The sequence below is a fragment of the Malurus melanocephalus genome, unplaced genomic scaffold (genome assembly GCF_030028575.1).
Source record: "Malurus melanocephalus ecotype Western Australia unplaced genomic scaffold, MMel_1.1 scaffold_29, whole genome shotgun sequence".
Taxonomy (NCBI): Eukaryota; Metazoa; Chordata; class Aves; order Passeriformes; family Maluridae; genus Malurus; species Malurus melanocephalus.
The window spans coordinates 1,484,590-1,509,644 of record NW_026623261.1 but is presented as its reverse complement, the minus strand read 5'-3'; the positions used below and the strand labels follow the sequence as shown (position 1 = coordinate 1,509,644).

Below are 25,055 nucleotides of genomic sequence, written 5' to 3'. Positions count from 1 at the left end.
TGTTTCTGGCTCACAAATGAAATTSCCTGCCTTGTATCTGCCCTCCTTCAAGGTTTTTGCCTATACGGTTTTGGCATGTGCCGTGCTACGTTGTGTTGTCTGTTTCTGGTAATGGTGSTGCATGTTTAAAGGGAAAGGTATGAATGATACCTGCAGGAATGCTTTTAGAAAGGGGCAGTTTTTCCACTCTCTGCCTGAGAGATTGGAAAGCACTATATAGCTAACTAAGGGAATTCTGTCAGTAAGAGAGGAAATACTGTGGATCCTCTGTGGGTACACTGGATGCCTGTCTGCTTGCACTGGATCTGAGCTATTGGTTGCACATTCTGCAGTTTTTGCTGCATGCCTCTGGACATTGAATTCCCCATTCCTGTTTCCCCAAGGAAATGGAGCTTTTTCCCTCTGCTCTGGGGCTTTGAAAAGGGTATGAGGCAGTGTGGATGTTCCTGGTGGCCTTAGGTTCCCCCAGTAAACTCTCTTGCCCTCAGAGCTAATCCAGCTGCCAGACTGTGTTTGGAAGGGATTTCTTCCACCCTGCCCCACTCCTGTCAATCTGATTATGGGGAGGTGAGTTATAAGTGTAGGTTTGTGGAGTTCCTTTTCTCTCCTACTCTGTAGATTGGAGTGTTTCCTAGGATCATCTGAAATTGGAGCATGTATATTAGCTATGCTCTAAGTYTCTCATGCTCTTCACTGAGATCTGTGGGATTCCTCCAGCTGATTTGTGTGAGAAAAAACCCCAAGGAGAGCAGCAGAAGTGGTTAGGAATTTGGGGAGGAGGGAAATAATTGTCCTTATGCTGGAAAACCTTTGTAATGTAAATGAGCCATAAATCAGCTCTCTGGCTGTCTTAATACACCGTTTTCCTGTGAGACAGCAGTTTCTGGCACAGAGAACTTGTCTTGTATAACACCTAATATGCTGATAATAACTTCAGGCTTTTGCTACTATTTTTCTGGGCTGGCTATTTTTATTTCAGTAGGTGTAAGCTTAACAGCTAGCCAATCATTGGTAATCTTAGCTTAAATTATGTTATGGTTTTGGCATAACAGTGCATTTCTGAAATGGATTTTTGCTTTCAGTAATGCTTCTATAAATAAATGRTTTGAAGGTGTTAATCACGTGTTTCAATCAGACAATCTTTAAAAGTCAAATCTTAAGCAGAAGATTTAGCTTTATGTTCACTATCTGTTAGTGAACTATATGTTAAAAAGATGATGCTGCTCTTTCCACCTGAACCAGAGCAGATGCTGCATTTAGCAGTTCTGCTTGCCTGGGGCTGAGAAGGATTTTTGTTGTTACAGAGATGTTTTGTGTTACAAACACTGCCAGAATTCTTTATTTTTTTTTATGTTTTGGCAGTCCAAAACTACAGCATATGATTCTGGTCCCGTGAACTGATGCATTTGAGCAATTTTATACATATGAGGAACTGTACTGTTAGGTTTTACAGAACAGGGAGCTGTAAAAAAAAAAGCTGCTTGTAGGAGCTGAGCTGTCCAGGCACGAGTGGTGGGATCAGGTCCAAAGMACTGTGGCAGGGAGAAGTGCCAGGGCACCAGAGAAGAGGGGAGGCCAGCAGCTCCCTACCCACCTGCCATAAGCAGGGGTAGGACCCAGCATGCCAGGAACCTTTCATTCCCAGCACAGAAGGCAATGGACAAGTGGGCACAATGGCAGGCAGCAGGACAGAGTGTCACAGAGCACCTCCCTTACCTGGCTTGGGCTGGCTGGATTTGGTGGGATGTTGTTGTCCTTGGAAATAGCAGGAGACTGAAGACAGCTCCTGGCCTGCTTCTCCCCACCGTGCTCCTGCTCTGCATCTGCAGGGAGGAGATGGCAGCACTCAGCCTCCTGGGTGTGCTGCTGCAAGGAGCAAAGTCACTTGGTGCTGAGCAGAAGGGCTGCCTTGTAGGATTGAATCCAGGAGCACTGTGACTTTCTGGTTTCCTCAGCTTAATATTCTAGTTCAGCTACTGCCTCAAGTGCAGTGTGAGAGACCTCATGGACTCACAGAGTCCAGAGAATGGGGAAACGGAGCAGAGCCTCTTGTGTCCTCCTGTCAACCCTTTTTCCATCATGCTGACAGAGGGCAAGATTTACTTTTTGCTTTTTCATTTTCCCTGAAGTAATTGCTTCTTCCCCTTCCAGCCATATACATTTTGACTGCATGCTTAAAGTTTCAGCTGAAGTGAAAATGAAAAAATCSGAACTATTCTTCCGGAAAAAATAAATGCATAAATAATACAATATTTGATATAAAACCCGCAGAGGAGTTTTAAGATGTAGTAATTCGTGCACATTTTATCTCTTATGATAATTGAGGACCTATTACACCACTGTAATGGCTGCTGGAAAATATCATACCAAATCAAATTTTCATTTTCAGGTATATGCTTGTGAGAAGTTGCACTGGTACGTGCCTGTCATGTGACTGGTACGTGCCTGTCATGTGACTGTCTCATGTAGATACATTCTCCTGTATTGTCATCAATATACCTGTCTTTTCACTATAATATTGAAAAGGTGCCATATTACTTTGTGTAGAAGATGATGCAGGCACCTCCTCTGGATACAGATTGATCATCATTCTCACTTATTAAATATCTGTTGTATGAGACAGTATCAGCCATTATTCTACACACTGAAACTACACATTCCTTTTTTTCCCCTCCCTCACCTCTTATGAGCATGGGTGGATGTCCTCAGAACTTCAGTCCATGTAACAAGATCTCCGGTGCATTTGGACATTTCTTCTCTGCTGCATGCCAGTTGAGGCAAAGTCTGTTCAGGAAAGCCATTAAACTGCTCAACATGCAAAATAGGTTGCAAGTTGTTTGAGGGCAATGAATGCAAACACAGAAATGAGATMTGCAGTTGGTTGGTTGAGATTTGTTTCTAGCAATTGCTCTGAAATRCTTGAAATAAAACYTTTTCTCACTCATCTTGCCATGCTTTTTGCTGTGAATTTGTTCCTGCGTGGATAAGTTTTCAACTTGTTTGGAGGCCTGCGCACAGCATCTCTTATAATATGATCTCCAGTGGTTATTAACAGAATCCTTGAGAACTATGTGGTAATATTTGGATAATTTTGGTGTCATTGTGAAAGTTAGCATTTAAAGCCATTGATTTGGCTTCCCTTTTAGCACATTTTTTAAAGAAAAAAACCTTGGCCTTCTCTGTTAATAATAAAGAAGAGAAAGCATGTTTYTCTTCTTTGTGTTTTTGGTTTTTTAGACTACTTTTGTTTACAGCTGTATTAAATATTTAGTTTGATGCCATACAGATTGGTGCAGTGATGCAGAGCACCTTGACATTTAAATGGTAATTTTCAAAGTAACTTTCTTAAGAAAAGCAAAAGCTAATGCAAAGACAGATACTTTAAATCTAAGTCACCTCCCTCTCTAAGATATTTCCGTTAGTGGTCATTTAAATAAATAAACTGTTGAATTTTAGACATGACTTTCCTCACTGACTTTTCAACCATAGCCACTTTTGGATCACCTTTTGGTCAGCAAACACTGGCAGATGACTTCACTTACTAAATTGATTCAACTTACTCTACATTAWGATCCTTTTTATGAAGAAAACAATGATTTCTTCTCTCTCTGCTGCTGTTGGAGAAGCAGAGTCACTGTTTCCTTTTTGCAGCAGGGAAAGCTGCTCATCTTCCAGCCCTCAGRGCATCAATGTTTATGAAAATTCTCCATCATCAAAGCACCTTTTCTGGGTAAGTGGGAAGAAGCGGCCATAACCTCTTCAGTGCTCCTGTCCAGAGGTCTGTTGGGCATGGTGTGGTGTGTGCCTGGTTTGGCATTCTGGCATCCTCTTTTTACTGATCTCCAGTAACACAAAAGAGAACAACCAAGGCTGTGGCTTGACRAGCCACTCCATCTAGGCAAAGTACATGCTTGGAGGAGCAGTCTTGCCTCTGCTTATGGCCTTCTCCTTTGTGTAGATACGAATTGTAGTGCAGCCAAGTGGGATCTAATGGGGAAGTGATCCAACTTTCAAAAATTAATTTTTTTATTGGCATTTTTGCTGGATTACCTTTAACCTGCATAGTTTCTGAGATCTGGTCCCTTGTGTAGCTCAACAAGTGGATTTGTGCAAAATTGGGGACAACTCCTGGGGACATAATCAGTGGTGAGCAGAGAGAGAGGCACCTTCTTTTGCTAACAAAAGTAGCTTAAAGGTGCTTCTTTGGGCTACAAGCTTTGAGACAAGTCTATTCCTCAAATAGYGTTGTGCTCTGGAGGTTTGCTGTGCTCTTTGCCTTGCTACTGTTGTACTCACCCATACTTGATTTATGCTGGGGGCCAGGCAGAGGTGTTTGAAAATGAGGGCTAGGGAAAAAAAAGGGAGTGCCTTCAACAGTCAAGTATCCTTCAAGAGTCTGCCCACAGGTGTACTRCCTTCTGACAGTTTGCCATGTAGACTCCTGCTGAGAAAAAACAAACAAACAAACAAAAAACCCCTAAACCCAAAACAAACCAACCAAACCAAAAGACTGTATCCCTGTCACTGTGTTCCTCATTGCCCTACTATGATGAATATTCATAGTTGCTCTTTGTACCTTTTTACATCTGGCAAACAGCATGCCTAAGCTATTTATTCTTTATCTGCTTTTCACTTTATCTGAATGTAATTCTTGAAAGTATTTAATATGGTGTCTTTTGTACTGCTCATATAAGAAATACTAAAATAGCAGTCCCTGAGGTTTTTTTCCTGGAGGTGGGTTCCAACTACATTACCGCTTCACAAGTGTGGCCCATTTCCTGTGGGTTTTGCTTTAACTGACCATTGATTTTCACCTACTGTTTTATTGCTTCCTTGCAAATGTTTATTGCCATTTGAGTCACTGAGCATTAAATTTCTTTCTGACTGTTTTCTGTCAGTTTAATCAATACTAGACCTGCTTTCTGTTATTGAGAAATTTTTTTACTTGGGTGATCTGGGAAAGTGGGTGTGCAGCAATGACTGTGGAGCAGCACACAATTGCCCAGAGCATTCCATGTACCCTCTTGTTGTCTTTGGGGTTATTCTCAAATCTTGCACTGTTTCCCTGTGTTAATTAAATGCTAATTTTAAAGGACCTTCCTCTTTGTTTCATGTCATTTGGGTTTTATGAAGAATGTTCAGCTGAGGAGGGAGTGAGGAATTTATCAAAGTTTTGGAGAAACTTGAGATGTGTGTTAGCCAGCCTGATGGGCTTATTGTCCTTGCCAAAAAAAAAAAGTTTCAATGTGGCGTGACTCTTCCTGTGCAATTTCTCTGTATYATCCTCCTTTGCTGTGTAACCACAGTTCCGTTTTTCTTGCAGTTTCACTCAGCTGATATCGAGGGTAGTGGTGTCTGGAGGGGCTGGCACAAAGTAGAGGAGAGTGGCTGGAGGCCAGCACTGGCTGAAGGTGACAGGGCAAGGCCATCCTTGCTTTGCCAGGACTTCAATACWGGGAGAGTGTCTTGTTGAGCTATTTTCAGAATTCCTTGCATGTGTAGGAACGGTTTGGGGTGATTAATGAACACCACAGTAGGAGAAAGTATCTGGCATTGTCAGCAGRGGAAAACAGGAGGAGCGGGATGGGAATGTGTTAAGAGTCAAGTTGGTATTTGTGACAAAATAGATCTGTGGTGCTGCTTTAATTGAATAAGCCTGTTAAGTGAACTTCTGGCAAAGTTGAAGGAGTCATCCGAAAAGAAGGATTTCTTCATTTTGCGTTCTGCCTAAGGCTGTTCTTTGAGAGCWTGCAGTAACTGAGGTTATAAGGGGGGGAATTAAATAGATGTCTAAAGCAAGCAAAATAGCTTTCCAGAATCCTTTTCCTATGGAAAAGATTTGATTATGTCGTTGTCATAGCAATGGAGTGCTTAATACAGCATAACTTCTTTTGCTAAGTAAACACAAAATATGGGGATACTTCTTGCCTTTGAAAATAAAAAGTTTATTAGATGTGTGGGAACATTGTAGTCTTAAACTTAATAAAAACTTTCTGACGCCTCAAAACTCTCTCGAGTTTTATGCTGGGAAACTGGGATTATTTCCATCCCTCAAATAAACATAAAAGGTGTTAGATGGGATATTTAAAATTCCTGATCTAAGTCAGAAAACTGGGGAGGATAAATTAACATATTGTACTTAATCTAAGCACTCTCTGTACCAGAAGGTACAGTGTCGTTACAATTCCAGGACAGCTTTACTACAAATTCTTCCATCCACATTACAGATGATGAAACACATGTAGTAACTTGGTTTTTAAGCTAATGACAGTACTGGGAAGAAAACAGACATACCCTGGATTGTCAGTACTGTACTTCACTCTTTTGAGTGTGCCAGCTTTCTTGAGCATTGCTCCTGGCTGACCATCTGTGAAGCCTGGTTCTGGTACTTGCTGTCAATCAGTAACAAGAGTTCCAATAAAAGTGGAAATTTCCAGCTTTGACCTGTGCTACTAATATCAGAGCTTTCAGGAGTTGCTTTTTGTCCTTTGGACTTACCAGATTATGGACACTTGAGTTTCTACAACCACTACTGGATCCACACTGCTGTCCTTGATTACTTTTTCAGAATTATTTTTTTGATAGTTTAGTTTTTTCCTTTCTGTCGTTAATTGTTCAAATATTGGGCAAAAGATGTGTTCTCTCCCTTACATTTGCCTTAATTGTCTGTTTTAACAGTAAACATACAGCCTTGTGGCTTGCTTGTTTCCAAAACAGCACATRTGCCAGCCTGCAATGGCTGGTGTTCCATGGAGCATGCTTCCTTGCAAGGTGGATGCTGTTTCAGTTTTAGGAAGATTTCTGAGAATGAACGGTTTTGTATTTGTTTCTTTGGTGAAGTGAAAGTGGCTGCACTGGGGAGGTTTGGGGAAAAGTGTTAAGGTCTGGCAAGCAGTCTGACTTCCTCTGGCTTTGCAAGCAGTAATGATTTATTTGGCTGAGATTTGCTTATTCTTCAGAAAACATTGGATGGGATGAGAGCACAGCCATGCCTGGAGCTGGCTGAGTCGTGCTGGCACCGAGCTGGGTGAAGGGGAGAGGAGTGATCTGTTCAGACAGGGAGAGAGAGGCTGATGAGGATCAGACCAGTGGGTGCCTAATGGGGATTTTTACTGTTAGGTTTCTGTACGTAGGTGTAGGGGAGTGTTTGACATTAATTTGATTGATTTAGCTCTTCTGGATAGGTGGAGAAAGGCATGTAGGGTAGAAAAAAACTAGTACGTATTATAATCAGTGCAGAGATTTAAATTAAGATTAAAATGGTTAATTCTGAAGTAAACAATTGAGGTGCATATCATTTTTATACAAAGTAAATTAATAGGAATCTTAATGGGAACAAAAGAGATTAAGATGTTTGAAGTGTTTTAAAGTTCYTTTTTGTAAATTCTGTTAATCTTATTGTATATATGCACAAATGGATTTTTAAAAAAGGGTATTTGAGAAACATGATCTGTTTTTGTTGGGCAGGATGTTAAGCTGATTGTRTGCCAGATATCAAGGCACATTTTAGAGGATGCACATTGTGGAAAATTTTCCAAAAGGAAAACTTAAGCTTGTCAGCTGAAAGATAAAAATATTTCTTCTCCTTTCCCCTTCTGTTTTTTATATTGTTGGAAGGCCACTTCATTAGATGCTTTTGTTTTTAAAGCAAGGTTTATACATGGTGTATGACTTCTATTAATCTAATACATCGTAAAAAGCATCCTTACTATCACAGGAATTTTTTTAAAACATCCTATTATATGGACCTAGTGCTCTTTGACTGTGATATTATGCACTGAATGAGGTCCTATTGAATTGTCAGTTAGACACCTCTATTGAATAAGTGTAAACAATATGAAATTTCAAGGAAAAGGTTACCATCAGATTTCCATGTCTTTRTTGTCTCAGCATCAGAGATGCTTTACTGGTTGCTTTACTGTAGTTTCTAGTGAGAGTTGGGCCGATAATATCACCCCTTTTTCCTCTCTGAGCAGTTTTTTTTATGCAAACCACCTACCTTGTAAATTTAATGGGAAATTCAGGCTGGTTTATTTTAAAAACTGGTGACTGCTGATAAAAGGCAAATAAAGTTGAGTTGGGCCTGGAAGATGAAGTAGGCCAGATCTTGGAATCTTGCCTAGCTCTTTTGCTGTAAATTAGTGCCCAAGGTATTAAACAGTCAGTTGCAAATTAATTCAAGTAAGCACTGCTAACCTTGCATTTTTACCTGCCTATTCTGTGATTATGTCCATTTCAGATCATTAGTCTTTATTAAACTAAATGATACTTGTATTGTAGAAAGTTTTGCTTTGCTGGTAAACTGTGTATTTGGACAAACTTAGCAAATGGCTTACTGGTTGTTGCCCAGAAAGCACTTTGAGGGSCTGGAAAAGGATGCCTCTGTATAAACTCAGAATAAATGTTTTGTCTGTCAGAACCAATTAGCTTGAAAAATGTTATCTGGCGTCTAAATGAAATTACAGACGTGTAAGACTTTCTTCATAAACAGGACTGTTTTTGCAGATAAGATGTTTGTTTATCTTGCTCTCTCTGTTTCTTTCTTCTTCTTTCTTCCCCCAGCAACTTGCCTAGTGGAACACAACATATCCATCAACTGATACTGGRAACCAAGCATTTTCTGCAGTAACACTTTATGCATTCACTTACTGCATATTGTTTTGCCTGGAAGGCTGATTTATTTGCAGAACATGACACTGATCAAACTGAGATGTTTAATTTTTGGGTTTTTGGGCATTCAGCTCCCTTTCACTTTCATAACTATTTGGACAAAACTGCATGTTGGATTCACAGACATCCCCTTAAACAAAACCACTCAAAATCTTTCAAAGTAGTTGAAAAAACAAATAATCTGACAAATAATGTTCTTAAAGCCATCATCCATAGCAGCTCCTGTTGTGAAGATTGGGAAATACCTGAGAGCTGCGAGATGAGTAGATTAGACTTCCAGCATCCACCTTTTTTAGGTGATGGGTTTGAAATCTGAGTGGTAGAAGGGCTGGCAGCTTGTGTGGGATATACAGGTCAGTGTGAGAGAAGGGGGTGAGGGGAGGCTGAAGGAGGTACCTCAAAGGGGTGGAGTTTAAGATGCAATAAACCCTCCAGCTGTCCTCTTCACAGCCCAATCTCTGTTGCACTGTACCAGTGTGTATTAATAATGAATTGCCTTGTGTCTATACAGGGCTGGCTTTACTAAGAGGGTGCATAATGTCAAAAAGCATACTAGATTTGAGGCTACTGTTATGGTTTTAAATGCTATTGAAGGCTTGTTTTGGTTCCTTGGGATATTACAGTCAAGGCTTTTCAGGAGTGGTGAATTGGAGAGTTTGGGGTTATTTTGACCCGGCTTTAGAGACCTCTGAAAGCATAATCTTCAAGCAGAGATCATAACCCTAGACAGAGTTGTAGTTATTCTGAGTCCTGTCTTGAATGTTATGAATACTTGGTCCTCATGTTGTCTTTTTTTCTATAGCCAGGGTTACTGCTTTTGGAGGTAGATGKTCATGGCCTTGAAAGAGAGCTGTGGGCAGGAAGAGTAAGCTTGGCATCATCTGAAAATCTGATGCCTGCCATGAGGATGGAGTAGAAATTATGGAATACCCAGATTCTTTAATATTTGCAGCTGAAAGATGTCTATGATGCTGTCCATTCACAGCAGCTGCTGAGTGCTGGGGATGCTATAGGTTGTGTAATGAGCTCCTGGTGGGCTGTAGTAGTGGGAATGCAGCAAGATTAAACACTGAGGACAAGARCCAGTCACTTGCATTGCTGTGAGTCAGTTCAGACTCTCCTTTCTGCTTTCTTTTTTTTTCTATCACTAATGGACCAGTTCTKTTACAGCTCTCTATTCTAAAAGTTGCCAGGGGCATCTTTGAAAACTCTAGTTCAAATGAATATGTTTTAAGAAAAGTACTGACAGAAGCTGTTAGTATTGTCACAAGGACTGTTGACCTCTAGAGAGGTTTTTCTCTTTATTCTTTTTTTTCCCTGCCAGAAAGGGTTCTGTGTTTCCATTAGTGGCTTTTTTGTTGTTTCAAGATACTACATCCATACTACAGAAAGCTTACTTAACAGAGTTTGTGATCAAAACAAATAGACTGTGAATCTGAAGACACAAGTCTCTGATGCAYTGTGAGTAGAAGTGGGGTGCCAGTGGATGCTTGCTAGTTCTCATCTACTGAGGCAGGTGACTTGGGTATCCTGTGATATGCACACACACTGGGAGGTCATTGAGTCACTAGAGTCAAAAGTCAGGAATGTGGCTCATKTAGAAGTCTGGAATCAGGTATAACCATAGTAGAAATATGCCATTTCAGTGCAGAGATCTGCTTTGCCAAGACTTACACCAGAGCTAAATATACACATTGAGCATGGCTTATTAGTCAAAAATAAGCTTCTTTTGCATCTGCAAATTTTCATTAGTCTAAGCAGTTTAAACACTTCATTTGTTATATATAGATGTAGTTACTTTTATCTTTTATAAATCCCCGTATGGTGTTTTAATATGTAGTCAGGATAGAATCTATAAGGTTTCATATACAGTAACTGTCTCTTGCTGCTACTCATCATACAGATCTGTGGGTTTGGATGAATGGACAATCACAGCAGCCTCACTGAGGTCTGGCTGCAGAATGTGAATCTTCCTGTTTTGGGAAGCATTAAAGAAATATGTATAAATAAACATGTGATAGACACAGTTTGTATAACAGTATTTTGAAGTGTTTCACTGGAAAGTGCTGGTCAATGTGGTCTGAGAAACTGACCCTTCTCAGAGGTCTCCGTCTAGACATTCTAAACTTGGAACTGTTTTTAATATTTTATTATGAAAAAGGTGTGTAGCCTCAAATGTCTAAAATTGTCAAGTGCTCTGTGTATTTATTTTTATGTTGTAGTCTAAAAAATCAGTGAAAAGCATATAAACATAAAGGGTGGAAGAAACAATCTCTGAAAATCCTGCAGTATATTAATAACTTAAAACATTAAGTTTTAACTTACGTAACCTGCTGCTGTGAGAACATGTAGCCTTTTCCCATTTGTGGTGACTCACTGGTTGCCTGTATTTTCTATGTATAATTCTTCCTGTGCACAAAATGAAGCATCAACAAGATAAATACACAGTTCACTCCTTTAGGTACCTTCTAACCAAGAAGTTAATGTACTGTAGAGAAGGACAATTAGATAGATTAGTTTTTCATTTCATGTGGTATGAGTCAGTGATTAACTGAGAACTATTTTAGTGACAGTGACGCTCAATTTCCTAAAGTCAGTCTTTGCGCTCACTAAGCAAAATCAGTGTTATAGGTGGTGATTTAGCAGAAAATTCTGTTTTAGGATTCTTGAAGCATCTTTCTCAYTTGAACTGTGCTTTAAGGAGTCTTCTAAAAAGAAAATACTCTTGTTGCTATAGTGATAAGYTGGAAGATTTATAGGCAGCTCATTAAGATTTCCCTCAGAAGAAATCTAGGCAGCTGGAAAATGTACTGGCACAAGCAGTTTGTGGCCACGTTGATCACGTTGCAGAAGGAGCTCCTGGGTGAAACTTGGAATACCAGATGGTATGGGTTGTGCCAGAAGAGCTGTGTAGTATCATGAGTGGCTAGGAGATAACCTTGGACGAAATGGAAAAAAATAACAAGTTTATATGAGAACAGATGGYTTTACAAAGCAGAAGCAGTGGACTGTGGAATTGTTGTTAGCTGTTTTGTTATAACGCATGGTGATCTGAAGTTTTGTTTTATCCCAAGCTTCATCTTGAAAACATGAATTCAGYGTCTTGTTTCTGTATTTACATGTATGGTCCTTTAAAACAACTCTGCTTTTCAATGGTTTGTTGGTTTGTTTTTCCCTGTTCCTTCTYCTCTGTAAACAACAGTAAGACCTTGATTTCCTTACTTGTTATTCTTGAGAAGGTATTGTCAGCCAAATTAATCAACAATATCAGAGGTTTATGTCCTAAAAGGCGCCAGAGGAGTCCCTTAACTTTATTCAAATAAAGGGAGAGGCTGTGGGCATTTCCCCTGGGGTCTCTCAGATTGCTGGGGGACACAGCCCCCTTTTCATGCTGCGTTCCCMGCCACATCACCTTCTTCCTTTTCCCCACTGGCTGAGGTACTCGGAAGGTGCAGRCTTCCTGAATCTCCTGCTCTATGCCCCCTGCTAATATTCACCCCCCCTTTGGTTATATAAAAGGAAGAGAAAACYTAWTCATAATTCTATTAAGACGTTGTTCTTTTTCTCTAGGTWCAGGAATTTAAYGTGGCCTTGGCTGAGCAACAGTCCATGTTGATTAGTAACATTTTCTAGAACTAACAGTTTATTTTGTTACTTCACTATCTGTAAGTTCCTRCAAACAGATTCACACRGTCTGTTTGTAAAGACACATTAATCTTATTCCTTTCCGTATCCTTGAGATTGTGATATAATTGAAGGAGGAGTATGAGGTAGCATAATCTTAGTTACCAAGTTACTGATGCCAAGTGTGTGATTTTTTTCAAAGGTTGTAAGGAATTCTGATATTAAATTCATTTTTAAAAAGATATGTTAGCAAGTGAAATAACTCATCTGTAGGGGCTGGCTAATCCTTAATGTCCATTTCTTTTCTTTATGCACAGTTTGAAAAAGAAAAGGCAAGTCAAACAAACCACTGAGGCTGTCTCTGCCAATGCCCCTGGATCTCCTGTTCCCAAAACACCTTCTGAGAAAGATGATGAAAGTAAAGTTATTTTGGAGCAAATCAGTTCCTCTGAAGACAACTGTAAATTTCCTGGGGAAAAGGAAACTGCTCCAGACAAGGAAAAGAAAAAGAAAAAGTACAATCAACTGAAAGACATCAGACGCACAGAACTTAAAAGATACTACAGTACTGGTGAGTTATGTTCATACTGTAGTATTTTAAAATGTTTGTTTTGATAGTTTGTTAATATATTTTCCTCATATTCTGTTTTCCTCATTTCCTCATATGCTCTATTTTTCTCATTTTCCTTCTATTTCTTAAGAGTATGATTCACTTCTGTTATCCCTCCTATAAAAGCAAATAGAATTATATAGTTCTTTTTGCAAAATAGATATTTTTTCAAAATATCTGCTTCTAACTTAAATCTTGCATTCTCACGAAAGTACCTATATCTTGTTTCTSAATTCTAAAACTCTTATAGGCAGCAGTTAGTTTATTTTTACATTTTATTTTAGTTATTTTTTAGATTAGTCTTCAGTGTTTTATCGGGGTTTAGTTTTTGTGGCGGGGTTATTTCTTTCATGAATTGATGTATGCTGTTTAAGACTTCAGTCTTAATTCATATTCACGTTTGTCTGTTGAAGTGTGAGGAAGCAAATAAATTACCTGCATRTTTTTAAACAAGATGTCAAAGGGCATGTAGCATGGAAGGTTTGTTTCTTCCTCACCTCCCTGCTTCAGCTGTCTAAGTAGCTCAATAAATTCTAAATTCCTTTTAAAATTTATTTTTGCAAGTAATTCAGAAAAAAATGAACTGTACATTAATATATGAAATGAGTCATATAGACATCTGTTTGCAGTTCTRGATTTGAATTTGTTAGGTACTCTTGATTGATTTTAGATATGATTTATTAAATACTTCTCATTCCAGACCTTGTCTTAGTATTTTGTTGGAATGAATTCTTAGCTGTGGAGAACTCTGGTTCCATCTTGTAAGGAATCCTTTTCTATAGAAAAGGAACAGAATACTGTAGCTATCCTCAAAGCAGACTGCTTTACTGCTCATACTCTGCATGGATGGGCATGGATGGCTGACTCCTAAGGAGGAGTGCTCTTTGGGAGAAAAGAAGAAATCTGCAGTAAAAACATTGTGTGTTGAGTGGTTATGCAGAGTAGCCCACAACCTARGAGGGCCTTTTATGAGGCAGTACAGGCCTTGCCATAAAGAAGATAAACCCTGTAGTAATGTTTCCTGACAAGCTTGAGGGTTTATAGTGATTTATTGATCAACCTGTAACTTTTGGCAGATTTGAATGTGATGAGATCAATAATTTGAAAACTGAAAGAAAACTTTGTTCTCTCTGTCTGAAGTTCTGTTCTTGAAATAGTATCTGTCAAAGGAAAACTAGAGAGTTGTTAATAAACAGACCTGCAAATTCTTTCTGCTTTGGTAGTATGCTGATACAGAAAAACCCACACACACCAAAATATAAACATCTGCTGTATTYCTGGTAAAGTATTTCTGCTAAAAGCAGTGAGTTATTGTTGCTTTGTACCTAGAGGAATTTAGGGGKTTGTGAGGTAGCTGAATTTTGTTTCTGTAGTGTTTCAAGAATTAAATTAAAGAAGTCTGCAACAGTTGGCACATGGCATGGTGAGGTGGGGGGAAATGGCATCACTCCCTGTCACTGMAGAGTGTGGCGGTGCTGGTGAAGAATGTAAAGATGTCTTTGATGTCTTTGAGTTGTCTTTGGCTTGTGATCCAACAGTCAGTACAAACTCAGGTTTCATGKGAACTGCCATCATTATGGGTAACTTGACATGCTACTGGTCATCATGTTGTGCAAAGCTTCTGGGTTCTGCAGAAATACAGAATTTCAGTTGAGAAATAAAGTAATCTAATGCTGCTGTTGAGCTCAGCGCAGATCTGACTGGCAAAATTCAGAGAGAGAAAAAAAAAAACCTCCTTGTTTAAATGCCTTGTTTCAGTTGTTCCTAAAGAAAGTATMTTACCCAACTAGAGCATCAAATTATGGAAGTGAAAGTTTAAACAGAGGCAGAAAAGAGTGGATTGTGAAACAGGCGCAGTAGCTCCATGTTCCCTGTACAACTTTCAAAAGGAAGTCTTTTTAGTAGAATGTTAGTTGCCATGGCATTGGACCACATGACTTACACTGCCTTCACCCACTGCAGCTACAGCTCACAGTGATTACCTGCTCAGCTGYTTGTTACTGCTGCTCTCCTGAAAGCTGCCACCTTTGCCAACATCCTGAGTGGTTTCTGAGAGATGTCTGTACACCCACCACAGTCTGAACAAGCTAGAATTGTTTAAGCAGTTTGCCTTTTACCTGCACATGGTGTGGCAGAGKACAAACCCATCTGTTTTCCTGAGTTCTGCCAGAAGGTGTACATTCAGCAGTTCTCTGCTGGGAGATGTGTCAGCTGCAGTGATGGAAAGGTGCTGCCAAATATGTAAAGGTTTTATATTTTCATTGTTGATATAGTTCCATATGAAATTGTCTGAGAGGGATTTTCCATGCATATACCTGTGTGTTCATTATTTAACATTAGGGATACATATACTTTATTCCCCCCCCCCATGTGTTTTTTACCCCCCTCTGACTTAACCCATTATTGATGCTTCTGAGGTTTCTCTCTCTCTCTCTCTCTCCCTCTCCCCCCGCCCCCCAAACATTTTTTCTAGTTATGTTTTCTCAAATGCTTGGGGTGTGTTGGTGGTTGTTTCTGCCCAACTATCCGATTTTGACTTGATGTCTAGAACGTGGCAGGGGGGTTGGAGCGAGATGATCTTTGAGGTCCCTTCCAGTTCAAACAGTTCTATTATTCTAACTTTAGGAAAATCTGAGACAGGAATTCCTGTATTTTTTTTCAAAATGCTCTCTGTACTTCATCCAAATGCTTCAGTTTTCCTTGTCAGAAGAAAAATTTACTGGATGTAGCAACAGCCTTGCATATGGGAGGTCCTTTCATTAGATGGTTTGAATCCAGAGTAGTGTCTGTCAGGCTAACAGAATGCTGACCACTGTCCTCTGAATAATCTTCCTTTCATATTTTACAGGGTGATAAATCCTTCTTTATTTCGTGTTCTATGAGATGAGGGAAAGAACATAACATCTCACTATAATTTGTTCCTTKCACACCATGTCCCTTCATTAGAAGCTTGTGAATGCGTTTGCCTTTATGAATTTGTAGGTGCAGTGACATCCTGACTCCCCCTTTGAATTCTGTGCTTTTTAATAGATTCCTGCAGCCACCAMTGCTGTCAGGAGGATTTTGTTGACTCAGTAAATTCCTCTTCTCCGGTGGAAGGACTAACACAGCTTCTGAAGGCAGTGCAGAACTGGAGGCGGTTCTTGCTGTCACGCTGTGCATAAAGAGCGTGGTTAAAAKACTCGGGTTATTTGAGGAAGGTGGAAGTGCAGCGGTGGAGCGAGGAGCTCCTGTCCTGCATCCAGGGATTGTTAATCCATTGTGTTAATGCCGGCAGCCGGCGGGTGGCACCGTCGAGCCGAGGAGGAGGAGATGCCACTCGGACATCCTCTAGATGGATGTCGGTCCAGCATCCCCTCCAGGGATTGATAATTTTTCTTGAGGTACTGCTAAATAGCTGAAATTTGATGTGTTCAGCTAAATGGCTGAACAGGTCGTGCTGCCAGAAGGTTTCTCCAGTGTAGCCTCATAGTTTCCTTTCTTCTTAGCACTTGCATTGTTCTTCAGTATTTAGTGGCATAATAATTTGCACCATTCAGTCTCTAAATATCACCCTATTGCCTTGCAGATACAGCCCTTGTTCTCCTGCCTTAAATCAGCAAAGATGCTAATGCTGCTTGTTGCTCGTTCCTGAAGACCAATGGAAATAACATTCCTTCCTCCTATTTTTGCCTTATCTTTTGATTTATGTAGTAATCTGTTTTTTAACTTTGTCTCACCCTTTCTGATGTTGTTGCTGCAGCCAACAGCTTTCAGATTTCTGAGGATATGTGTGTCTGGCACAATACAGTTGTGTGGGTGCTCTGGCTGCTATATTCGGTGTCCAGGGTGCTCTCCCCTTCTTCTTGGGATAACCTAATTGACCTACTTTTGCAGCTTGGCTTTGATGTGGTTTTGACATGCTTTCTTTGGGAAGCCTGTTTTTTTTTGTTGGAAGATGTTGATTTGATTCCTGTGAGTTTTGGAAACCACAATTCCTGTCACGAGTTGCTAAACTGGATGAAAACATTTGTGTTGTGCCACTGAAGACACTGAAACAGGTAAAAGTGTGACTTTACCAAAACAAGCAGTGTAACAGTGGTCAAACACGACACTGAATTTCATCCATATACTTATTGATAGAATAATATATATATGATATAACGTGTCTTTCTATCAGATGTACATGATATTCCTGGATTCTACTGATTTTGCTTGAAAATATAAGCAGTCAACATATGTGAGGAATTGGTCTTCATTAAAGAATATATCATTAAGAAAAGTTTGGTTAAGGTGGTTTGTCCCATATCACAGAGTTACTTCTATCAACCAAATAAAATCCAGTTGACTGGCTTATCATTTTKCTCTGTAATCATAAAGCCATCCTTTTTCATTTCATGGTGTTCAATTTCTGCAGAAGCGGGAGGTGAGAGTAACAGAACCCCCTCTTATTGTAGCTCTGATTTGCATCCAAATAAGCTGGAGCCCTAAACACCATAAGAGGGAAAGTGGAATGTGCCCATTTAATGAGACAGTGCATCACATCTTGAGCAGGAGSTGCCAGAGCATCCTCCTAGAGGCAGAAAGCAGGTTCCTTTTTTTTTGACTTTTCCTCCCTGCCATCCCTTGAGCAGGGATGATACAGGAGCAGTGCAGCATGCGTGCAGTTACCAAGCCTCTGAATGTTCTGGGTAAGTGGCCAAGAACAAATTTTAGTAAGTAAAGCAGAGAGGGCATAGCAATTTTTATTACTTATGACGTGCTGAGATTTGCCCTGACTGGCACAGAAACAGCAGAGGAAGCTCCCAAGATACCAGAAGTGCTTTGTTTCAAAGTTGAAAGTTGCTGGCAATGCAGTGAAAATTTATAGAGAGAATTTAAATGTAATGAAATGGTGAGGCACTTACTGAATACACATCGCATAATAGTTGAGTCATGTGCTAAGTAGATGTAACCTGAAATGGACTTCTCAGTATATATTGAATTGAAAATTGAAATGTCCTTCTGCCTATGAGTCCTGGTTTTGTCTTTTGTATTGCCTGGTACAGAAACATAGGATGCAACTGAGGACCTAAAACTAAGGTGCTATTCATAAAAAAAATTAAGGAAGAATATTTAAAAAAAAATAAAATTTGTGTGTAGTTAGCTAACTGTAATCACTCCTAATCTCTGGGGGTTTGGTCAGCCTTATTTGTGTAGCAAAGTATTTTCTATTCCAAGTAATCCAAGTGATTTACGAAGTGGGCTACTTGGTGTTGTGTTAAGTTGCTTAATACAACAGTAAGAATAGGATCTGAATTTTCTCAAGTTCTGGGACCTTGTCTTTGYATTTGTGCTTCAGGCCAAGAATGATATAAGGAGGGATGAAAAGGGAAATAATTTTTTTCTTTCAGAATGGAGATCTCAAATAAAATTGAAGCAGCATAGGAAGAAGTTAATTTGGTTRTAATTGCATGTAGAATAACAAGAGGTTTGGAATAACTTGCATAGGAGTGTAACTGAAGGTACTGGGCAGTGACCAGTTGGGAAGCTTCGGAAGCTGGTTTATTAACATTGGTTATAAAAACCATGTGGAAAGAATAAGGTGGACAAATGACTGAAAGGCAGCTGTTTTCAGGRGACTTGTTTTGGGAAAAGAACAAATGGTCATGAATCCCAGTGGATCAGTGTTATGGCCACCAGGTTATATTCAAGCCATGCTGTTAACAGATGTTTGTTTGGAGTTGCATGGAGAAGGGATGCCTTCTTAGGCAGGAGAATTTAATCTGAGCAGTAAGGATAAGTAATAATGTTGTTAGCATTTGAGTTCTGAAAATTTGTGTGGAAATGTCTTAACACTGGGTAAGCTCCCTATGTGTGGCATCCTCTTCAAATTCTCAWCTTGAGGGATAAGCTCCTACTTGTTGTAAAACTAAGTAAAATTTCAAACATTGAAACTTGGTATTTTGTGTGTAGAAGTAGGTGCCCATCAACACAACTTTGGTTTTATTAGCACCAACTGAACTAATCCCTGTGGCACACATATCAACATGATCTTGAGACAGAAGAATGAGCTGATTTGAACTGTTGTAAAGCTGTATGGATATATAAAACCAAATTGTAAACTCTCCTGTTGATAGTCAGTAATCCAATGTATGCTTCAAGTAGGAAGTAAGGGGATTGAATTGGAAAGTGAAGGACAGAAAATGAAAACTGTCCATGAATATAAAAATTAAGAGGTTTCTTAACTGTGTCAACAACAAAAGAGAAACTAACAATGATTTTAGCTTGGTATGGCATACTAGCAGTTGAATTTTCAGTAATTTTCTGGTGCGTTTCCAACAGCAAGGAAGACGAAAGGGTGTAGAAGGAAAATTGATCTATTTATATACTGTGGTGTGATTTTCTCCACTCAAACAATTAGAAATTGAGCTAAAAAGTAGCTTATTAGATACTTGCTTTTTTTTTGCTTTTTTTTTTTTTTTTTTTTATTTTTTTGTACTTTTTTTTATGTAGGAGTCTTGAGAGTATATTGATGAATCTTCACGACCACTGATGTGGCTTTTTCAGTAAGCCTTTTAAAAGGCTTGATACAAAATTTTATATTCCTTCCTTCAGTTTTCAAATAGTTAGTCAAGGCAAATTGTGTTTGTAAACATTACGTTGCTGCGTCACCTACTACTAATGTTTTGTGAGGCCCTTGAGTTTATACTCTAGAATGTCACAAGTTTTAATTTTGTGTGGTAGGTCCCTCTGGTAGGATGACCAAGTGTGTTTAGCTCTGAAGGAGACGGTTGTTTGCTGTTTGATTTAATGCTTTAGAGGTGGAGGAGATGGAGTGGGAGAAGTGCCCATCACAAGTTATCAGTGCTGAGTTATGTGAATTGTTTGGTAACTTGAGCACTGGCTGATTACATGTTCTAAAGGTAGGTTGTAGAACAAAGCTTTCCAGGATGAGTGGCCTATTGACTARAAAAATKACTTGGKGTACTTGATGTGCATATTTACCTGGCCATAAACTTGGAGAACATAATTTTGGAGGCAGAAGTGTGGTRTAGGTAACTGAAAGTTTTACRGTGTGACTGTGACTGCTGCTGAACYKMTKTGTCCAAGGCTGGTGTGTGYGATTCCAGGGTGAAGAAGTGCTAGAGGGGCCCTAGGAAAGCCCTTGCTGTTTCAGACAGAGCCCATTTAGGATAGTGTGTGTTCTCCCACAAAGGCCACACTTGRATGTCTGGGGAAGATTGTGAACACAGTGAATTGTGTGAAATTGTCCACACTACTGTCCTCTTCTGAGCTGCTCGTAGTTCATGTGTTTAGAGTGCGCTACCATGTGCTTATCTTGCCTCTCTGTGGGCCTGTGCAGGTGTCTGCAGAATCTTTTGATGAAGAGTGCACAGGTTTGCTACCATGTGCATGAAGAGCAGTCTTGCTCCTGCTGACTTTTTTTGGGTGGCCACGGGCTCTTCTATAAGAAACTGAACAATCAATCCCTACTCACCATCTCCATCTATGATTTTTCTTGYGAATTTCTTTGTTGTTTTCTGGCTGGTTGGTTGGGGTTTTGTTTTTTTTTTCTTTTCTCTCTATGAAATATCCCTCTTCCATCTTTTCCTTTCCAGGATGAAGAGCTTCGGCATTCCTTACATATAAACTGTTTTGTGGCTTGGCTTGTCCCTTTTAACCCTCTCTGAACCTCTGGGACCCAAGATGTTTTTGTTCTTAATTCAGGTTCTCTGATTTGGTTTACTGTGAGTTCTGTTTAGCACAGCTCAGGGAGGAATGAAAATTTGGGAGACTATAGGGAGTTGGGAGAGATTACTTTGGTTATTATTCTTCTTGAGGAGGGAAACCCTAAGAACCTCATCCTAATTGTGTAATTGAAAYATCATAGCAAAGAATTGTGAGAGGCTCAGCAGACCAGGACATGGAGAGAACAAGAAGAGATTAGAAATCAGGCATACCTTTTTAACAGTGGCATAAATTATTGAGGCAGAAAATTAAAAAGTGATGTTTCTGTCACAGGGGGAAAAAAATGCCAGGATTTGCTATTTCAAAAAGTTATGTTCCACTATAGCAATTACTCAAAGTAAAATCTAAGATGATGGCATCTTGTGATCTGTTCTGCAAAGGTCAGACTAGGGAATGACATGGATGGTGTTTGGTTAGCTAGAACTGATCTCACTGCTGGAAGACCCAGGTGTGTTTCTAAGAGCTGTCTGAATTTCTGAATTTTCAGAAAGAGTGAGCACTTACATTCTTAATTATATTTAAATTCAGATGCACTTAATGTCTCTGAAAAGTGGTTCCAGAGGAAGAGAGGAAAGCTGTGWAGCATGACACATGGTGAGACTGTGGCGGGTGTGCATGTGCAGGAGGTGAAAAAGAAGCGTGTCAGGAGAATCAATAAAAAGAGTTGTCATATTTGTGCCACGAATAACGAAGGGAAATATGTCTGTGTGGTTAGCAAGTTTGTCACTTCCAGGATCCACTGGCTCATCATGCTTGGGGCAGTCTGGCTTTCCCAGGTCGTGCCAGCTSCCTGCTGGGACTTGTGCTAGCTGAGCATGGGTGCCCTGTGGAAGTTTTAGTCTTGAGTACCTGCAGGGCATCTGCAGCTCTTAAGAGGCGATCTTGGTGGTGTATGCTGTGCTGGGATAAAGAATTGGACTCTCACAGGTTTTTCTCTTCCATGTTTCCCCAGGAGGACTGTTAACCAGGCAGGTTGGATCCTTGGTCTCTTCCCCCACCCTGGTTTCCAGGGACTGCACCCTGAGTGCCTGCAGAGCAATCTGCAGCTTTCTCCCCTGCCCAGTGACTCCCTGTAGYTCTCATGGGGTCTCTGCTCTCAGGSAATTGGYAGAATATTCTCATTTTAGTTTCAGACATTCTTCTGTAAGACAGGAGTATTCATAGGCCATGCACATAAGAAGCATAATATAGTGCATTTGAAATCAAGCTGCAAACTTTTGGTCTCCAAGCAGAGGTGTGAGGGAGTCATTTTTAGGGTGTCCGCATCATTCAAGCCTGGTATCCTTACGGCAGGCTTTCAATTCCTCTTCTTCACCAAGTTCCCATATTGTGCTTGGAAAACACTGTTGAAAGTTAACATAAATGCTCTGAAAAGTAGAGCTCTCTTTACCTGCATTTAATACAAGGTTAAGCCAGATCTTTTTGGATTGTGTAATGCCTACGCTCCCAGCTTTTCACACTGACATTTCCTAGTATCTCCTCAGTCTGTCTCTGATGCCACTTGTTGGGTCACGGTTGGGATGAGTAGTGTGYATAAACTGAGTTGCTCTTTTCTGTGGATTCCAAGGGTCTGCRTGATGAAGTGCTGACAGTCAGCAGCACATCAGATGCTTATGTCATCTCCAGACATGAAAATAGGGCTTGTGTCCTTTGGAGTCTTTGTGATTTTGTCTGTATTTTCAACTTAAAACCTTGTAAACACCAATCAGTAGATAGGGTGGTACAGTGTTTGATTTGACGAGATATTGTCCTGGTTGACTTACATAGCATAGCCTTCCTCAGCGAGCTGTGGTGTGTTCAASCAGCAAAATAAATGAAGAAAGCCAGCATGTGTAGTGTTAACAGTTTTCTAAAACGTCCATATTTCCTCTTGTGATGCCTAAGTATTCCTTTCCTCAGCTCTGCTTTGTTGACAGGCTGATTTTCTTCACTCTATATTGCCCTTGAGTACCCAATATAATGGATAGTCAGAAATTTTATGGTGATACTTTTGTGAAAGATATGTTTAGGTCCTGAATAGTCCTGTTATGTTCCTGAACAGGATTCACAAGTAATGCTAACAGACCACAAAGGARCTAAAGCCACATTTTGGGGATGAAGAAATAAATAGGGAGGAAATATAATTTTCTTAAATATTTGCAGTTTTTCATGTAGAAGCTRCAATATGTGAATATTGCATGAATATCAATAGTCAGATTTTTATTGAAGTGTGCCTAAAAAAAACCAAGTAGCAGAAGGAGTTACTGCCTTTTTTATTAGTTCTTTGAACTGATTGTAATTTTTTGTTGAGGCTCTGTATTTTCTAGTGATCTYTTTATTCCTTTGAAAGAATTTCTTGGAAAATAATTAGTGGACAATCAGTTTATATTGAGAATGGAGAAAAGTTGTTCAAGGCATAGATATTTCAGAATCATGTGTCTGGATTTGTACTGATAAGGGAATTGCTATTTTCCTATGTCAGGAGAAGCTTCACTAATGAAGGAGTACAAGTGTGGTCGTGATGGATGACAGCTGCCCTTTTGTTTCAAGTGACTTCAGCAGTAGCGAAGGAGGAAGCCAACTGATATGATTCAGCAGAGTAAAAATACTCAAAGTAAAGGTGAGGGCTTGTCAGGAGACTGTGGGGAAAGTGGGAAGCAGAAAAGAAAAACAGACACCTGAATTGCTGAGCTGTAGGGATTTTTTTTAATTTCTCTTAATGTGGTGGCAGTACACTAACCAAATCTGGGTAGGGAATGTTTCTATCTAACTTGCTGCCTTTTTTGAGGGAGATAGATCTGATTGGATGGCCAGAAAAACTCTTTATGTGCCCCTTAACTGCTGCAGCTGCAGCTGGCTAAAGGAGGGAATGGGGCTGGTGTAATGTCTTAGAGGCTGCTGCAAGCTGAAATATCAGAGTATCCCAAACAAGGAATCTGGCCCCTCTAGTGGTCATGATGGCATTCACCCACACTTGACAGGAGCTAAAAGAAAGACTTTTTATTTAAAACGAATAATTGTAATGTGAATGCTGTTCATCAGTTTGAGAGTCATGAGAAGAGTCAAAAAGATGCTTTAAATCACAATTACATAATCCTGTACATAACTTTGCACATAGCAGAATTGGTGAAAGTTATTAAAATGTCAGGGTAGAAGTAGGAATAGAAAAAATTGTTCAGATAAACTGATTTGTCTTCCTCTGCTATCATCCCAACTAGGGCTTTTGTATTATTGTGTTTAGAATCACTTAAATGGTACTTATTGTACTCCATCTCTATAATTGGTATCAGGCCTCATTCACTGATAAGGAAACTACCCCAGGAAGCCTTTTTTTCTTAATTTCTTATCAGTACCATGAYTAGGTTACTTTGAGTGATAACTGTTCTCCCCTGAATTTATTGTGTTTCAGATTCTTTTAAGCTACCTTTATGTTTTCACTCTTTTGTCCTGGTGCTTGCCTAGACTGTACTAACACAGTTTTATTGCTTCTAACAAATTTGCAGTAGGGATGTGGGACAGGAATGTCCTGAAACAGCAGTGGTGTACTGAGCAGTGTGGAAAAATACGACTATTGGGTGATGTGGAAAAATGACTAATAYCATACAGGTGTAAGAAAACCCTCTTTTCTGTCACCAGCACAGTTTAATGTTCTTTTATATCTTAAAATCTGTGTGTGGTTTTACTTCCTCCATCTCAGAAAGGATATAGTAGGAGAAGAAAAGCTAACAAGGAGGACAGTCTGTGTGATCAGAGAAATAGGAGAGTAGAAATACTCTATCACAGTATTATCAGTTGGAAAAATGAAATAACTAAGAAAAGATGCTGGAAATCTGTGACATGAATGGTATGCAGAAGGTGAATAATGACTACTTATTTGTTCACCCTAAAATAGCATTAATTAGTATGCTTGGTGAAATTAAGTATAGAGTACAAGAAGAAAAGCACTGCTCTATGTCGCACATCATGATAGTGTGGGGTTTATTGGTACAGGATTGGTGTGAAGGTCTCGAAGGGACAAGGCAGTTTAGTGARTGCTGTTACTCTGGGGAATCTGTGGTTTCTAGAAGCCAAGGGCCTAGTCAGGGGAAAGATTTCTGTATTTACATGCAGCCTAAGTCTGTGGTAAGATAGAAATTAATGAGTAAAATGGACTTTTGCACCAAGTATGCCATTGCCTCTGTCCTCTCAGGCTTTGTTTGCCAGGTGTGGAAAGTGGTCAGTCCTTTGTCCCCTTCTTTGCTTCAGCATTCCTGCTGGCACTGCCACACACAAGACTGACTGGTGGCTTGGGACCTGTCCTGCAGGCTCAGCTGTCACTGCCATCACTGCCACACCTCACTGATTTGGGCTGSCAGCAGGTTGCTCTGTAGCACTGGTGATGGGACTGTCCTGCAGTGGTGCCTGCATGTCCTCTGTGTGGGCAGCCCAGGAGACTGCTGATGCTCCTTGACCTATTCTATCT

The 25,055-nt window shown here is 39.9% G+C and overlaps 1 protein-coding gene across 3 annotated transcripts in view; it reads left to right on the top strand.

The window, feature by feature from the left end:
• The window catches only part of NCOA7 (nuclear receptor coactivator 7), an 84,396-nt gene that overhangs the window by 30,167 nt on the left and 29,174 nt on the right, over positions 1-25,055 (top strand). For 2 of the 3 annotated variants that reach the window (XM_057363611.1, XM_057363610.1), the window contains exon 3: positions 12,612-12,865. In XM_057363611.1, coding sequence (XP_057219594.1) covers positions 12,612-12,865 — 254 coding nt within the window. Of the gene's footprint in view, positions 1-12,611; positions 12,866-17,517; positions 17,575-25,055 lie in introns of all 3 variants that reach the window. The other variant, XM_057363609.1, reaches the window with a different exon arrangement.